This window comes from Myotis yumanensis, unplaced genomic scaffold (assembly GCF_028538775.1).
Source record: "Myotis yumanensis isolate MYYU_CA2020_CCGP unplaced genomic scaffold, mMyoYum1.0.hap1 SCAF_12, whole genome shotgun sequence".
NCBI lineage: Eukaryota > Metazoa > Chordata > Mammalia > Chiroptera > Vespertilionidae > Myotis > Myotis yumanensis.
In genome coordinates this window covers 5,275,453-5,293,128 of record NW_027223763.1, presented here as the reverse complement: position 1 = coordinate 5,293,128, position 17,676 = coordinate 5,275,453, and the positions used below count along the sequence as shown (strand labels likewise).

Genomic DNA, 17,676 nt, shown 5'->3' with positions numbered 1-17,676 from the left:
TGCTTCACCTTATTATTCGACATATTATATTCATTTAAAAAAATGTTGTGGGTGGGGAAGGATACTTTTAGAGAAATATCTCCAGTCTGAAGTCAGGAACAAAGCCTAAAAGCCATGCTTATGGGCAGGTGCTGATCAGCCTCGTGCACCTTTGAAATACATTTGACCAGGTGGGCGGAGACGGTGTGTTGATGAGGGTTCCCCCTGAGTTGGAGCCACAGTGATTGTTCACATCCAGGCTCTGGTGCTGAGGCCCATAGCCGCTTCATAGACACAGCACCCTCCAAGGGAGAGAGCGGGCTCCCCTCATAGACGAGGAGTAGCAGCTCTTTCGGGATGAGCTTCACTTCATTCCACCCAGAAAACCAGAATTTCTTCAGAAGGATGAGGTTTGCTGAAGCAGATCCCTCAGGGAGCCGCCCTGGGGACTAGTTGGGGTGCCAGAGGCAGGGGGCCAAGGAGCTTCCTTGTTCTCTTCCTTGTTCAGGAGCAGCACCCGGAGGAGGAGCTGATCAAGACTAAGCAAGACGAGGTGAACGCAGCCTGGCAGCGGCTGAAGGGACTGGCTCTTCAGAGACAGGGGAAGCTGTTTGGGGCAGCTGAGGTTCAGCGCTTTAACAGGTACCACGCCAGAGGGGGCTTCAGGGAACAGGCCTCTACTCGAAGGGGTCGGGTATATGGCATGTGCCATGGGAGGTCGGAGTGACGGGGTCTTGGCCCAGTGTCGCGTTCCCAGCTCTAGACAACCCTGCGTCAGGATTAACGGGGGCCTTTATTCTGCAGGGATGTGGATGAGACTATCAGCTGGATTAAGGAAAAGGAACAGTTAATGGCCTCTGATGATTTCGGCCGAGACCTGGCCAGTGTTCAGGCTCTGCTTCGGAAGCATGAGGGTTTGGAGAGAGACCTGGCCGCGTTAGAGGACAAGGTGGGTTTTAAAAGCAGCCGATTCTATAAATAAGTCACCAAGGGTCGGGAGAGCAGTTCTGACAGAGTGTGTTTCTAGGTCAAAGCCCTGTGTGCCGAGGCTGACCGCCTGCAGCAGACCCACCCGCTGAGCGCCACTCAGATTCAAGTGAAGCGAGAAGAGCTGATCACAAACTGGGAGCAGATCCGCACTCTGGCGGCGGAGAGACACGCGCGGCTCAACGACTCGTACAGGTAGAAATACCTCCCCGTGCTCAGCATCCCGAACCGTGCAACTTTGGAAGAAAGGAAGAGAGGAGGGCAGGGTTAAGGGGCAGTTCACACTGAGAGCTCCTGGATGCCCTGTGTTTCCTCTACTAAGAAAACGCAGGTCACCTTTTCTACCTGCATTGTATTTGTTTGGAGACTGACAGCTTTATCCAGTGTGTGTGAGTGTGTACACATACTACTTACAACTTCAGAAATATCTGTTTCCATCCTGTGTCACTGTGTGATAACCAGTAGTCTTTAGCAGTGTGAGCACCACATGAAATACCCTGTTAAAATTGAGTAAACAAAGGTTGGAAACGGAAGGAATGCTTCTGACTTACTAAGCAGGGGTTGAACTTGGGAAAGATAAGGAAATCGAAATTAACGGACAAGACTGGGGAATTCTAGTGCTGGGCAGAGCCTAAGTTTCAGAGGACTGACTTTGGCCTTGTCTTGTGTTCCTTTGGATTCCATGTTTCCATGAAAGAATCCATGTTTCCCAGGACGAGGATTTGTATGGTGTGTTAGACTTCTGAGAGCATAGAACTCAAAACTCTGTTTTCCGTCCTGGAGCTCTGCTGGACATACCTAATGACTTACCTTTGGTTTTCCCTAGGCTGCAGCGCTTCCTTGCTGACTTCCGGGACCTCACCAGCTGGGTGACTGAGATGAAAGCCCTCATTAATGCAGATGAACTTGCTAACGACGTGGCGGGGGCCGAAGCCCTTCTGGATAGGCATCAGGAGCACAAGGTAAAGTCTCTAGGTTTTCCTGAAGTAAAGAAATAAGCATATAATGCATTGGTGTAGCACTTGTAGGCATTGCAGTTGAAACTTTGTTTATGGTAGCGCCCCCACCAGGTACCAAAGTCATGGTAAAAAAAATGCATTTTGCATAAGGAGGACAAATAGACCAGTGGATCAGAAGACAGAGAGCTCAGGCCCTGTGACTGTATGGAAACTTGACAGAGGCAGCCTGAGAGCCAGGAGGAAAAGGACTTCTTAATAAGTGGTGCTCTCCTGTTTGAGGGCCCAGACTGGTCTTAGGAACCCTAGCCTTATCTTCCATCCTCTTCTTCATTCCAGATGTGATATTCTGATTTGTAATAATTATTTGAAATTCAGCAACTTGTTTTTCTTTTACAAGATCTGGGCACAAATTGTGCTTTTGTCCTCTATAGGGTGAAATTGATGCTCATGAAGACAGCTTTAAATCTGCAGATGAATCTGGACAGGCCCTGCTTGCTGCTGGTCATTACGCCTCTGATGAAGTGAGAGAGAAGGTAAGAGCAGAAAAGGCTCCTAAAGGTCTCTTACCCATCCTTACATATCCAGACCTGGCATTTACCGTGGGGCATGAGCAAACTTAATCAGGGATTCACCTGGAAGTGAAGGAGCAGCTTCTTTATTGAAAAAGATGTATACGCAGCAACATGAATGAACATAGAGCGTTTCATTTATTTGGGACATAATGTGACATATTTCCTACTTAAAGGAGACTTTGTAGAAACTTGAGTCCGCATTAGTAGCTAGAGCCAAGGGGGACGCATTTTTATCAAATCAATGGGTATATTTAATTCAGAGTGTCTTTGAGTATAGAGTTGTCTGAGGAACATTACATAATGGTAATTTTAAAATAATTATATAGAGACTAAGAAGAGAGATTTCAGAAACACACTTTATTGTCATTCACTTTGGAGCCTAAGAATTATGCCTAGGGCACTCATGATTTATTTAACATATTTTGTGGAGTCCCTCCTCAATTGACATTTCTCAACTGAGAGTCCCTACTCCAGCGGTTCTCAACCTGTGGGTCACGACCCCTTTGGTGGTCGAACGACCCTTTCACAGGGGTCGCCTAAGACCATCCTGCATATCAGATATTTACATTACTATTCATAACAGTAGCAACATGACAGTTATGAAGTAGCAACGAAAATAATTTTATGGTTGGGTCACAACATGAACTGTATTTAAAGGGCCAGAAGGTTGAGAACCACTGCCCTCCATTTATACTGCCTCACTTTAAGTTTTTGAATTTTTAAAAGCGTTTGAGTCAAACTGATAACATGCCAGGGAGCAAGATCTCAAATGCTCCTCCTGCCTCACTTTTATTTTATTTTATTTTTATTTTTTAATATATTTTATTGATTTTTTACAGAGAGGAAGGGAGAGGGATAGAGAGTTAGAAACATCGATGAGAGAGAAACATCGATCAGCTGCCTCCTGCACACCCCCTACTGGGGATGTGCCCAAAACCAAGGCACATCCCTTGACCGGAATCGAACCTGGGACCCTTGAGTCCACAGGCCGACGCTCTATCCCAGGGGTGGGCAAACTTTTTGACTCGAGGGCCACAATGGGTTCTTAAACTGGACCGGAGGGCCGGAACAAAAGCATGGATGGAGTGTTTGTGTGAACTAATATAAATTCAAAGTAAACATCATTACATAAAAGGGTACGGTCTTTTTTTTTTTTTAAGTTTTATTTATTTCAAATGGGCCGGATCCGGCCCGAGGGCCGTAGTTTGCCCACGGCTGCTCTATCCACTGAACCAAACCGATTAAGGCCCTCCTGCCTCAATTTTAGATAGATGCTGTTTTTCTTCTGCCTGGGAGTTTCCATAGCATTTTTACTAAAAATCATTTGTGACAATGTGGCAGTAAGTTAATTGTAGACTAATTAGAACAGGACCATTCCTCTTATGTTCAGCATAACATACAAGCTGCTCAGGGTTCATGTGATTTATTGTGACTTGCCTGGCACACACAGTGGATGTGATTCTCTTCTTCTGAGTGGAGGGCGTCAGGACTGACTTGTCTCCCCATCCCTGCCGCTCCCCGCTCCCATCTCCCCTTCCATCCCCTCCCACCCACCCCTCATCCCCTGTGTGCTCCTCCTTCCAGCTGGCCATTCTCTCTGAGGAGCGAACAGCCCTGCTGGAGCTGTGGGAGCTGCGCAGGCAGCAGTATGAGCAGTGCATGGACCTGCAGCTCTTCTACCGCGACACCGAGCAGGTGGACAACTGGATGAGCAAGCAAGAGGTAACATGTTAGCAGAGGAGACCTGGCCACCTGAGTGAGCAGGGAAGTCTTTGTTTCTGTTTGTCTACTTCTCAGATAGTCAGCTTTTTATTTTTAATGGTTAAAGTGTTAATAGCATATTGTCATTACAGATTACTGTGGCCAGGACCTGTGCTAAATGCTTTCTGTGGATGATTGTTATTTTTTCCTCATCCCTGCCCCTCCTCAGACCATTAGCTTGTTTCTGTAGGAAATCATTACCATTTCAGTTAGTATTTATTGAAGGGGGGCACTGAGCCAGCTTCTGTCACCTCAGGCCCTCAGAAAGGCCCCAGTTTTTCAGATGAGTGTGATGGTATGAAATTGTTTTTTATTAAGGGGGAGGTTTCCCTTTAGAACTTAACATTATGCGTAATCTAAATCTAATAGAAGCAAGAAAAGCTTTTTTAAAAAAATAAGTGTTCATAGAATGTGGGACAAGGATTTCACGCTGTCATTGGATCAATTTGGAAGGGCTCTGGGCTTCCTGGAACAGATTCCAGAAGTTTATTAGTCCAAGAATCGCTTTCCTTCCTTTTGTATTTTGGCCAGAGTATCCTTTGCTTTCCAGCCTTAAGAGACGGAAGGAACAGGGCGCTGTTCTGAACACCTTGTTTGCTGTTGCAGGCTTTCCTGCTGAACGAAGACTTGGGGGATTCCTTGGACAGCGTGGAAGCGCTTCTCAAGAAGCATGAGGACTTTGAGAAATCCCTCAGTGCCCAGGAGGAAAAGATCACAGTAAGACCCCTTCTTGTCCTCGGTGCCTTCAATAGCCCTTGGAATAAGCCTGAAGGCCCCTGTTTGTCTGAAAGGCTCTGAACAGGTTGGATGAGGGATGTGAGCGAGAGACATGCCTGTGGGTGCCGAAAATCTCCGGGCGATGATGATATACCATCAGAGGGAGACCGCACAGTGATCGAATGAAAGCTTTTTCCTGACATAAGCCTCCAGGTTGAGATTTACCTTTTACTAAAAGCAGTTAAGAACTAATACAAGGGGAAAAAGGTCAGAATGTCTTTACCTTTAGCAGCAGATTGTAGAAGTAGGAATTGGAAGGCTGTTAACTTGTATCTGATGCAGTCAGATCACGCTGTAGCTGTCTCCAGCCTTGCAGGGAGCCAGCGTTGCATTGTTACACCTGAGTAACAACATCAGGTACCAGCTCAGGAGTTCGGGGATGAGAGTTGTCTGTGAAAACCTTGACCTGAAGTGTTCTGTGACCTGTTCAGTGGTTACTTTTCTCTGGAGGCCAAGCTATGGAATAGTCCCTTTACCAGTGAAGAACTTTTCTCCTTCCTTCCTAGGCACTAGATGAATTTGCAACCAAGCTAATCCAGAACAACCACTATGCCATGGAAGACGTGGCTACTCGCCGAGATGCTGTAAGTTCCTGGGTTCTTTATGTGCCATCCTTTCCCTGCACGGATGTCCCTCTAGACCAGCCGTGGGCAAACTACGGCCCGAGGGCCGGATCCGGCCCGTTTGAAATGAATAAAACAAACAAACAAAAAAAGACCGTACCCTTTTATGTAATGATGTTTACTTTGAATTTATATTAGTTCACACAAACACTCCATCCATGCTTTTGTTCCGATCCTCCGGTCCAGTTTAAGAACCCATTGTGGCCCTCGAGTCAAAAAGTTTGCCCATCCCTGCTCTACACAGATTTGTGTAGCCTCTCGAGCTGGGTATCTCTGGGGCGGTAAGAACTGGAGGTTCACATGATCCTTTTCTTCCAGCTGTTGAGCCGTCGCAATGCCCTTCATGAGAGAGCCATGTGTCGCCGGGCCCAGCTGGCCGATTCCTTCCACTTGCAGCAGTTTTTCCGTGATTCCGATGAGCTCAAGAGCTGGGTCAACGAGAAGATGAAAACTGCCACAGATGAAGCTTATAAAGTAATGTACTGTTAGCATTTCCATGTAGCACTTGGTTTGTGAGCTGAATTGAACACAGATTTACAAATAAATTGTAGTTAAAAGAAAGAGGGAATTCTAAAACCAGCCCACACTATTTAATATAAGCTGACCATTTTATACATCCTCTTACAGAGATGAGTATGAAGCTAATGCAAGGTAACATACTCACGTTCAAGATAGAACCCGCTTCTTTCTTTTATTGGCAGGACCCATCCAACCTACAAGGAAAAGTCCAGAAGCATCAGGCTTTTGAGGCTGAGCTCTCAGCAAACCAGAGCCGCATTGATGCCCTGGAGAAAGCAGGGCAGAAACTGATTGACGTCAACCACTATGCCAAGGAGGAAGTGGCGGCTCGAATGAATGAGGTCATCAGTTTGTGGAAGAAACTGCTGGAGGCCACTGAACTGAAAGGTACAAGGATTCACTAGGTTGTGGTAGGAATGTTTGGGGAGTTGATTATTCCTTCCTAGTTAAGTGTCTTAGGGACATACACCACCTGGGAAGGTAAGGTGGATGGCCCTGGGCGTTCGGGCTATTTTCCCTTGGACTCGTGATGCCTTGCTGATTTGGTAACTGTGGTTAAGCATGCTGGTTGGTGGGGAGCCTGAGTGAGAAGGGGATGATTGGCCAACCAGCCATGACTGAATTGAGCCTCATCACTAAAGATCACAGTTCACCTGTGAGCCAAAGGAATTAATAATTTTCAGTCCTAATAATGCTCAGGGGCTTCTGTCTCCTGAGGATTACGATGCTTTTAAGCGACTTCCAAGTCGGCATGTAGAGGTCAAGCAGAGGTTGCATTTGTTTCCTTCACCTTTGTGACAGGTGAGAGTCACTACAGTCCTGGTCAGGTCCCTCACTAAGATGCCATTGTCGTGAGCAGTACAGGGGTGGGCAACAGTAGGTTATATTACCAGCCATCATTACCCAAAAGAGAAATTACAAGTAAGGATATGAAATACAATCACAATAGTAATAATGATAGCAAGTACTAGAAATAATATAATTATTAATAGTTCATAGCACAAGAATAAACTTTCCCATACTCACAACTGTAAGCCTACTTTTACCCACCCCTGTGTTGCTGGAAGGGTAATTAGAAAACCCACTTGCCTCTTTGACTAGGAATAAAGCTCCGAGAGGCTAACCAGCAGCAGCAGTTTAACCGAAACGTTGAGGACATTGAACTGTGGCTGTATGAAGTGGAAGGTCACTTGGCTTCCGACGATTACGGCAAAGACCTTACGAATGTCCAGAACCTGCAGAAGAAGCACGCCCTGCTGGAGGCTGATGTGGCCGCCCACCAGGTAGAGTGCGGGCGCTGCTGGGCCGGTGAACACAGTCGGTAGGCGTGAGGGATGCAGTAATTCAGGACCAGGCTGCTTTGGGGAGGGATGAAATGTATTGATTTCCTTACATAGCCCCCCCATGTGCTGCATGTGCTCTGGCTCCAGTTCAGCCATCTCCCTCAGAGCTTTATGGGAGCCCAACAGGAGGGAAACAGATGACAGGAGGAACGCTCGTGGGGTGGGAAGGAAATGCGTTCCCTTTTCTTTGTGTCGTTCAAACCACACCTGAAGTAATAAAGCCAGCCTGGTAATAAAGTTGCCCAGCTCTGGTCCAGGCTTTCAAGACTGCCCTTTGCCATTCCCAGGATCGGATTGATGGCATCACCATTCAGGCCCGCCAGTTCCAGGACGCTGGCCATTTTGATGCTGAAAACATCAAGAAGAAGCAGGAAGCCCTCGTGGCTCGCTATGAGGCCCTCAAGGAACCCATGATCGCCCGGAAGCAGAAGCTGGCAGATTCTCTGCGTTTGCAGCAGCTCTTCCGTGACGTGGAGGATGAGGAGACATGGATTCGAGAGAAAGAGCCCATTGCTGCGTCCACCAACAGAGGTCAGTCTGCCTCCATCAGATAGGAGTCAAGCTGAGAAAGGGCTCTGCCCTTACGGCCCAAAGGGGACGCTGGTCAAAATGAGCAAGGTCAAGTTAAAGTACATTGGGACAGGGTGGAAGCCACAAGTGACAGTTAATGCTGACTTTCTTTTTGATGGCTTGCATGACGGGAGGGTGATTTCTTCTGCTTTTAGGCAAAGATTTGATTGGAGTCCAGAATCTGCTAAAGAAACACCAAGCCCTACAAGCAGAAATTGCTGGACATGAACCCCGCATCAAAGCAGTTACACAGAAGGGGAATGCCATGGTGGAGGAAGGTGAGTGGTTGTCATACGGGGAAGCAGCTTTGCTTTTGTTTCCTTTTTTAAAAAATATATAATTTTATTGATTTCAGAGAGGAAGGGAGCGGGAGAGAGAAACATTATTGATGAGAGATCCCCCTACTGGGCATTGAGCCCACAATCCAGGCATGTGTCCTTGACTGGAATCGAACCTGGGACCCTTCAGTCCACAGGCTGATGCTCTATCCACTGAGCCAGACCAGCTAGGGCCTGCTTTTGTTCCTCTTATCCTCCCTCTCTGATGGTTCAGTGCATGGATTTGAGTCAGCCTGGGCTGTGGGGTTGAAGACCGTCTCCATCCTTTTCTAACTGTTTGACCTTAACTAGACCTTAACCCAGCCGTGGGCAAACTATGGCCCGCGGGCCGGATCCGGCCCGTTTGAAATGAATAAAACTAAAAAAAAAAAGACCGTACCCTTTTATGTAATGACGTTTACTTTGAATTTATATTAGTTCACACAAACACTCCATCCATGCTTTTGTTCCGGCCCTCCGGTCCAGTTTAAGAACCCATTGTGGCCCTCGAGTCAAAAAGTTTGCCCACCCCTGCCTTAACCTCTCTGAGCCGGGGTCTCAGTGACTGAGAACTATGGGAGTGCTGTTATTTTTATTTCTTTATGAGGAGGTAAAAATGAGCAAACCTGTTAAAGGGTTGGAACCTGGGCTGCTCATGAATTTGGAAATATGGAGAGGCCTGGCTCACCAACATGTAATGACAGAAAGTGAACACGCAGGCCTTTTTTGTCCTGCAGCATGTCAAATGCTTTTCCCTGTCCTGCCTCCCTCCCAGGCCATTTTGCTGCGGAGGACGTGAAGGCCAAGCTCAATGAACTGAACCAGAAGTGGGAGTCACTCAAATCCAAAGCTTCGCAGCGGCGGCAAGACCTGGAGGACTCGCTGCAAGCCCAGCAGTACTTTGCCGATGCCAATGAGGCCGAGTCCTGGATGCGGGAGAAGGAGCCCATTGTCGGCAGCACCGACTACGGGAAGGACGAGGACTCCGCTGAGGTGACCGGGTCGGGGAACATGGAGCTGCTGGGGATCCTGCCCCAGGGCTCAGGCTGGGAGGCTAGCGGGGAAAGTGACCAAGTTGGGAAGGTGCAGCGTCATCATTGATTGTGTTTCTAAGGCATCTAGGGTCTCTTTTTACTTTTTATGATGGGAATGCAGTCCTACTGAAAAGAAAGAGGACACTACCTGTCCCCTTCCTTCGTTGTTCACACTTTGCTGTTCTCGTGTCCTGTCGTCCCTCCACCATATGCATGTATTACATTAACACAGTGTTTTGCTGGGCCTCTGTTTTTTGACTGAAACTCTTACATTTTATTCATAAAAGTCTAGATGTAGTCCCTGAAGCTGTTTTCTTGCCAGTCATCACAAAAAAACAAAATGTGTCGAATGTTGACATGAACTATATTTGGTTCTCCCAAAAGATGGGAGAACTGAAAAGCTTAGAAAATGGTGGTGAAGAAAGCAGCACTGGCTGTGGCGAGGGGGGGCGGGCCGGGAATGCCCTCCAGGAGGGCCTGTCCCCAGCCAGCTGTCTGATTGGCATTTATTTCCTAAGATGGTGATGGGTTCAGTCGATACTGTTCTTTATGTCTCCTTATGCATTGCAGATATTGCATAACTAAATATGTAAAAGCAGACTGAAAAAATACTGTTAGGTCACAGTTAATATTTCCTCCAAATTAAATGTTTATTAAAAAGGGAGAGAAAGTGTAGAGCAGGAAGCCATCCAGTCATATCACTAAACAAGACTTCAGAGGGGATGGCTCATTGGGTGATGCCGTTGGAGGAGCCTCTGGCGCCTTCCACAGGGTCGGTGTGGTTTTGGTTTCAGGCTCTCCTGAAGAAACATGAAGCTTTGATGTCGGATCTCAGTGCCTATGGCAGCAGCATTCAGGCTCTGCGAGAGCAAGCGCAGTCATGCCGGGTGAGTGTGGCTTCCCCTTCAGCGGTGACACGTTGCCCGGGGGGAGGCCGGGGACAGGCAGGAACTAGCGTCTGCCAGCAGGTGTTACTGTCCTGGGCAACATTCTGTGGCCTTACTTTAAGGCTTATGAGACAAAGGTTTGTAGATGGTTTAAAATGAGATTTTTAAAGACACCAGAGAGCTAAAGTTCCTGAATCGGATTTTATTGGTAGCATCCTAGAATGCTCATAAGTGTGTATTTGGTGAATTTGGTACGGCTGTCGAAGTTGAACTCTGTCATGTGCTTCCATATCATGTTATAAACATCCTTGATTTAACCGTGTTTGCTTTTTAGCAACAAGTGGCCCCTATGGACGATGAGACTGGGAAGGAGCTGGTGTTGGCTCTCTATGACTATCAGGAGAAGAGTCCTCGAGAGGTCACCATGAAGAAAGGCGATATCCTCACCTTGCTCAACAGCACCAACAAGGCAAGGCAGACTGGGGTTGCGTGTTGGTTTCCATCAGCAGCACCAGTGTGCTCAGGTTGGGTGTCTTCGGGTTACTGTGTCTTTGTAAAATGAGGCTGGTTTAGAATTTGGAGCTTCCTAGTCAGTCTGCTTTAATATAGGTTTCTCTTACCTGTGTTGTGCATCATCACGAAGGTAATCAGTCTGTCTTCTTAGATACCCACAGGCAGTACAATGACTCACAGCTGCACACTCCACTTTTTCTTTGGAGGCAGAGTCTGCTGTATACAACTGCAGGTCTATACCTTGTACCTGTTGGTTCTTAATCTCAGCTGTATGGCTAGAGTGGATAGTGGGATACAGCCGTGACGTCACCCCTTAGGCTCTGTCTTCTCACAGCTCCATGCTGCCTGGCTCCGTAGCCTTTCTTCCTAGACATTCTATCTGACAATGGCTTTGAAGTGAGGTGCATGATACTCCACATGTTATCTGACGCTCCCAAAGGCTGTCACCTCTCATCGTGGTCAATGTGGACAAATGTCCCCAGCTGTTGCTAAGAACCTCCTTATCCCACACCCCAGTTTTCCCTAGTCAAGAATTTGAGAAAACCCAGGATTCTTATCTTTCTGTTGACGCTAATTTAAACCTAAATCAACACCTTGGTCCCACCCTGGTTTCCTCAGGAGAAGCATTATCCAATAGGACTTTCTATGGTGGTGGAAATCTAAGTGCTGGCTCTCTAGTAGTTACTACCACATGTGACTATTAAGCATTTCAAGTGTGACCAGTACAACTGAAGTTTTTTATTTCATTCTAATTTATTGAAATTTACATAGCCACATGTGGCTCCCTGCTGTAGTGTGGGACAGCACAGTTCTGGGCTCTAACCCGAGGGAAGAATGGCCTTCGTGTTGGGTGTCATTGCTACTTAACTAATGACCTTCTCCATGCTCGACAGGTCACGATGGGACCAAAATTTCAGTTTTTGTGCCAAGTGATTCTGACACTATCAGGAGATCCTCTTAATGTGATTAGAGTTCTCCTTTGTGTGTATGTGTGAGAGAGCGTGCCCACATACACGTGCGCGCCCACACAGGCCTCCTTGGTTTCTCCCTTCCTCAGGGAAGGAATTTGCTGTCACTGCTCTCCCTCTCTTTCCTTAGGACTGGTGGAAAGTGGAAGTGAACGATCGCCAGGGTTTTGTGCCAGCCGCGTACGTGAAGAAATTGGACCCCGCCCAGTCAGCCTCCCGGGAGAACCTGCTGGAGGAGCAAGGCAGCATCGCGCTGCGGCAGGAGCAGATTGACAATCAGTAAGGACGACACAGTCGATTGCAGAGGTCCTGGTGTCACTCGGGGCCCAGTCGTAGCACCCAGGGGCCCAGGGCTAGGCAGTGTGCTGCGGCTTCAGGGCCAGTGTTCTGGTGCCCGTCAGACTCGGGAACATGCTCCTCCCCCTTACCCCACGTCGCTTTTTACCCAAGAACCCTGTTCGAGCCGCAGATCCCTGACTGACGCCTTTATTTTCCGTTGTTTCTTTCTTCCCCGCATTGTGAGCTGCTTTTACGAAACAGCATTTTTCTGAGCATTAGGATCTGAACCTTTGTCCTCCAGTTCAGGAGCTCCTTTCTCACATTGCACGTTCAGATGTTCTGCAGCTCGGCCCCGTTAAAAGGCTGTTAGAGAGCTGCTCTCTCTGCTGTGGCTTATGTTCTGAGAGTGGGATTTACTTAGTGTTGGCTCTGTCCATTTTCCCAGAGCTGAGCCCCAGGTGACCTGTGCCCCTCCTTTGGGACATACCTAACTCCGCTAAGGATGTCAACAGCTCTGGACATTTGGCAGAGACCCAGGAAATATGTTGGCACTTGAGTGTAGAATAATAGAGCTTTTCTGACCCTGATGGTCCCTGAAAAGATCAGTTATTTGTACACTTACAGATGCTCTGTTACGGTTAAGACAAGAGTGGGCCTATATCAAATATGAGAATAGAAAAGTGGACCAAACAGATGACTGAAGTTGCACACTTAGCTCTCAGTAAAATCTGATCCCGGCCTTGCTCTGAAGTCGCTGGTGTTTCAGCACAGGAAAGCTGACTGCCGTCGCATGGCCGCCTTTCCAGGAAAGTGACGGCGAACTAACTGATTGACTCTCCCTGCTATTTCTAACTTACATGATTTTACTCATGGCCTGGCCTGTTTCCAAGAGCTTTTCAATGACTCCCTAATTTTCCCCACTTGGTGCATCCACCATCCAGGCACCAGTCGGAGCTGCCGCTTCTCACCCCTGGGGGTGAGCCCCACTAATCTGTGCATGCTTTTGCTGTGCCCCTCTGTGCAGGACACGCATAACTAAGGAGGCCGGCAGTGTATCCCTGCGTATGAAACAGGTGGAAGAACTGTGAGTAGGCGAAGCCTTGCTGAGCGCCTGTGTCCATGGCTATGCCTGCCCATCCCCTGCCGCTTCCTGTGAGGGCATTTGTTCATACAGAAAGACCAGGTGGAGGGCGGGACCGTGTCCGTGCCTCCGCTTCCGCTTGCACAGGTAGAGGTGTCGGTGAAGCTGTCAGTTGATGGCCGCTTAGCTCTTTGGTGGCTTCCTTGTGCAGTTGTATGTTCAGAGTGTTGTTGGGTCCCCCTCCTGTTGGCTTCTGTGGTGGGCCAGCAGCAGGCCTGACAGCCAGTCCTGTAGTGATCCTTGGTAGCAAGAAGGAAATGTTGTGCCTCTTGTTACAGTGTCCTGGTTCTTGTAACTCGTTGCTTTTTTATTTCACTTTAGGAAGCTTAAATTTGAGAATGAGCCTAATTTTTGTCATTTTTTGTCATCAAAGATAATAGGAATTTAGCCTTTTGTATATTAGTTCCCAAGAGCTAGAATATTCTTGGGTTCATCTTAAGAAATCTTTCAACTAATCAGATGGTACAGATACTCTGTACTCTACCTGATTTTCCTTCTGAAGTTGCCAAAACTTCCTGAGAAGTAAATATATCATCTTAGAAATGTCCTTTTTCAGAGGTGCTGACATTCTGTATGAGGCTATTTAAAGCCCATCTCCTTGGGGGCTGCTCAGAGAGTTGATTATAAGAGGGAACAACTCTGTACATTCTACCCAGCAAACTCATCTCATCTCTCAGCTGTAGTTGCATGAACCCTGTGTCACTGTGCTGAACGCTGGGTTTCCGTCATTTGTGGTTATGATGTTGTCAGTGCAAAGTTGGCCCGGGGATGAGTGTGTCTGGCTGTTCTGGCCACCAGGGGTGAACAGAACATGGATGCTTCTCCCGGAGGCTGTCGGGGGTCCTCAGGCTCTTCATCTGCGCCTGACACTTCATCATCAGGGCAGCCTCATTCCAAACTCATGGCCTTGGATCACGTCTTGGAGACGCCTGGTGGTTTCCTTGATGTTAGGGACGTAGCCTCTGTAAGACGCTAACTGCCTTCCTTGCCCCTCTTGTCACCCTCTTGAATGACATCAGATACCGTTCTCTGCTGGAACTGGGTGAGAAGCGCAAAGGCATGCTGGAGAAGAGTTGCAAGAAGTTTATGTTGTTCCGTGAAGCGAACGAGCTGCAGCAGTGGATCAATGAGAAGGAAGCGGCCCTGACCAGCGAGGAGGTTGCCGCAGACTTGGAGCAGGTGGAGGTGCTACAGAAGAAGTTCGATGACTTCCAGAAGGTACGGGAGGTCTTGCCGATGGGCCAAAAATTGTTTAAAGACTTGGTGCTCTTGATTTTTTTTTTACTGCAGGTTATTAGAATGAAAATAACATATTATGTCCTACCATCTGTGTAGCTATTTTTAAATGCTTTTAACCCAAACTTTTCTTGGATCTGTTTAGTTCCAAGGACATACAATGCAATTTTCTCTACATGTTGGTTTAGAACTTTTCTAAACCTAAAATATAAAATGTATAAAAGTGGGTTTTTTGTTTTGTTTTTATTGATTTCAGAGAGGAAGGGAGAGGGAGAGAGAGGGAAACATCAATGATGAGAGAGAATCATTGATTGGCTGCCTCCTGCACACTCTCTAGGGACTGAGCCCACAGCCCGGGTATGTGCCCTTGACCGGAATTGAACCGGGAGCCTTCAGTCCGCAGGCCGACACTCTATCCACTGAGCCAAACCAGCTAGGACTGTTTTTGTTTTATATTTTTATTGATTTTAGAGAGGAAAAGAGAGAGAGAGACATAAGTGATGAGAGAGAATCATTGATTTGCTGCCTCCTGCATGCCCCCTACTGGGGATCGAGCCTGCAACCCAGGCATGTGCCCTTGACCAGAACCAAACTTGGGACCCTTCAGTCCACAGGCTGACACTCCATCCAGTGAGCCAAACCAGCTAGGGCCTGTTTTTTAATTGGGGTAAAATTCACATAAGTAAACTGTTTCACTTATTTTTATTTACTTTTTAATTTTTTAATCTTTATTGTTGTAAGTATTATATATGTCTCCCTTTTCCCCCCTCATTGACCTCTTCTAGCCCCCCAGGCTGTAAACCATTTTAAAGTGTACAATTTAGAAGCACTTGGTACATTCACAGTGTTGTACCACCATCACCTCTATCTAGCTCCAAAACATCTGTATCGCTTCCAAAGGAAACCATGTACCCATTAAGTAGTTACTCCCCATCACTTCCCTGTCCGTGGCACCCCACAGATCTGCTTTTTTGTCTTTGGATTTATATATTCTGGACAGTTCATATAAATGGAATCATATGTTATGTGACTTTTTTGACTGACTGCTTTCACGGAGCGTAATGTTTTCCGGGCTCATCCTTATAGCAATATCAGTACGCCACTGCTTTTTATGGCTGAGTAATATTCCATTGTACCCACATGCCACATTTTGTTTATTCATTCTTCAATTTAAAAGTATTCTTACAATCCATCAGAATAGCTGCGGGGGGAGGGGGGCGGGGGGTCTCTCTTAGTGGCTGGCATTAAAATTTCATCACATTTTTAAAACATTGTGTCCCCTCTCCCAAAGAGGTTTAAAAAAATTTCCATCCGATCAGAATAATGGTTGGTTAACTACAGTTTATTAAATTGGAAACACACTATTTCTAATACCCAATTGTTTTTTACCTCCATTTTAGTGACAATCAGGGTTTCCTGATTTATGTCACTATCAAGAAATAGAAAAACCTATTTGTACAAAATCTATTAAACAGAAACTTACAGATGCAAAACTGTAGTTCCTGAATCTCTGTTGCCCTCCGTCTTTGAATTGCTCTCATGGGTCTTGGTTATTATGGCTTTTGCTTCAAAGGATCTAAAGGCCAACGAATCACGACTGAAGGACATTAACAAGGTGGCTGAAGACCTGGAGTCTGAAGGTCTGATGGCCGAGGAGGTGCAGGCCGTGCAGCAGCAGGTGGGTGTGTGGGTCCTGCCCTGAGGGAGGCTCCAGGGACAGAGGAAAGCAACTCAGTTCTCCCCTCTGTTTTCATCGCCCAACAAGCAGTGTTTTATACAGAGTTGTGGCCAGGGTGCAGGTCAGGACCCTGTGTGACCCGAACCATTTTGTTTCACTTCGTGGCCAATATCTGTTACCTTCACCCCATAGGGGAAACACACCGTCCTCTCCTTATGCCCATTAAATATTGTGAAAGTTAAACAAAAAAACAAAACAAAATATTGTGAAAGTTGTTCAAAGTTTTATGACCTTTAACTAATAATAAGCTCCTATATTCCTTTAGTTAAAGGGTTTTACGTATAAACACTTGAGCGCTAGTAAATTTTAAGAAGTTCTTCTGGCCAGTTGCACTGTGTTTTTTTGTGGGGGTTTTTAATTCTCTCCTGTGTCTCCAGGTTTGACAGGAGCGAGTGTTACTGACTGAGAGGTGTGTGTTCCTCTGATAACACTGGTTTCCCTTTTTCCTTGTAGGAGGTGTATGGCATGATGCCCAGGGTAAGTCCCAGGTGCTCCGTGTGGAAGTTGGACATGAGAAGGAATAGACCTGGGGAAAAATAGAGTCAACAGCCTCTTAAAGATTTCTGCTTCTGACCCTCCGAGATGCCTTTTGTGTGTGAAAATCTGGAAAAGAAATAGCAGACATTGGTTTCCCCTTGCCATTCTCCAAAAGATCAAAAAGTTCTTATCTCTAGCTTTCTAAAAACGTTTTTTAAGTAATTTTATGCTTATTACTCCCTTTTTGTAAAAAAAAAAAAAAAAAAAAGGATGTTTTTATTTATATTTTTAGAGGGAGGGGGAGAGAGAGGGAAACATCAATCCATTGCCTCTCGTACATGCCCCAACTGGAGATCAAACACAAAACCTGGGTATGTGCCCTGACCAGGAATCGAACCGGCAGCCGTTCGGTGCACGGACAGCGCTCCAACCAGCTGAGCCACACTGTCCAGGGATTACTGTCCCTTAAAAAAAATACTATGAAAGAATTGTTGGTTGTTTTCAGATTATATTCCCGCATTTCTTCTCCTGCATTAAAAACTTGAAGTTTTCTCTTCCATTTGTTTGCTTCCTTTTCCTCAAGTAGCTTTGTGGTTTGCTACCAGCCAATGATAAGCTCTAAGTCACAGAGGAAAAGCTGTTTTGGTTCATTTCTCTGTGGCCTCCCCACCATGAAAAAGCAAGTTGGGTGGTTTTGTGTCAGTTATGTGGCTGCCTAAACTCTTCCTCCTTCTTTGAACAGGATGATACTGATTCCAAGACAGCCTCCCCCTGGAAGGTAAGAACTCCTTTGCAAATCGTTTCCAAAGGTTTTATGGGAACAAAAACATTTGATGTATTTTTCTGGTGGGCCTGTTTCTGAGTATTCAGGCTTGTCTTGAGCTTTTAGTCATTTCTGGACTGTTTGGACTGGTTTCCTTCTGATTCTGGCATTACTTTCTTTGAATATGTTCTCTCTTGCAATGTGATACTTTTTTTTTTTTTTTTAATATATTT

The 17,676-nt window shown here is 46.5% G+C and overlaps 1 protein-coding gene across 8 annotated transcripts in view; it reads left to right on the top strand.

The window, feature by feature from the left end:
• The window catches only part of SPTAN1 (spectrin alpha, non-erythrocytic 1), a 60,654-nt gene that overhangs the window by 15,546 nt on the left and 27,432 nt on the right, over window positions 1-17,676 (top strand). For 5 of the 8 annotated variants that reach the window (XM_070430533.1, XM_070430536.1, XM_070430532.1 and 2 more), the window contains exons 6-27: window positions 488-621; window positions 784-928; window positions 1,007-1,161; window positions 1,793-1,928; window positions 2,357-2,458; window positions 4,082-4,219; window positions 4,865-4,975; window positions 5,542-5,619; window positions 5,977-6,132; window positions 6,360-6,564; window positions 7,279-7,460; window positions 7,808-8,051; window positions 8,246-8,368; window positions 9,183-9,400; window positions 10,236-10,328; window positions 10,663-10,797; window positions 11,940-12,088; window positions 13,113-13,172; window positions 14,249-14,447; window positions 16,039-16,143; window positions 16,657-16,680; window positions 17,423-17,458. In XM_070430533.1, coding sequence (XP_070286634.1) covers window positions 488-621; window positions 784-928; window positions 1,007-1,161; window positions 1,793-1,928; window positions 2,357-2,458; window positions 4,082-4,219; window positions 4,865-4,975; window positions 5,542-5,619; window positions 5,977-6,132; window positions 6,360-6,564; window positions 7,279-7,460; window positions 7,808-8,051; window positions 8,246-8,368; window positions 9,183-9,400; window positions 10,236-10,328; window positions 10,663-10,797; window positions 11,940-12,088; window positions 13,113-13,172; window positions 14,249-14,447; window positions 16,039-16,143; window positions 16,657-16,680; window positions 17,423-17,458 — 2,928 coding nt within the window. The remainder of the gene's footprint in view (window positions 1-487; window positions 622-783; window positions 929-1,006; window positions 1,162-1,792; window positions 1,929-2,356; window positions 2,459-4,081; window positions 4,220-4,864; window positions 4,976-5,541; window positions 5,620-5,976; window positions 6,133-6,359; window positions 6,565-7,278; window positions 7,461-7,807; window positions 8,052-8,245; window positions 8,369-9,182; window positions 9,401-10,235; window positions 10,329-10,662; window positions 10,798-11,939; window positions 12,089-13,112; window positions 13,173-14,248; window positions 14,448-16,038; window positions 16,144-16,656; window positions 16,681-17,422; window positions 17,459-17,676) is intronic. The other 3 variants (XM_070430539.1, XM_070430537.1, XM_070430534.1) reach the window with 1 other exon arrangement.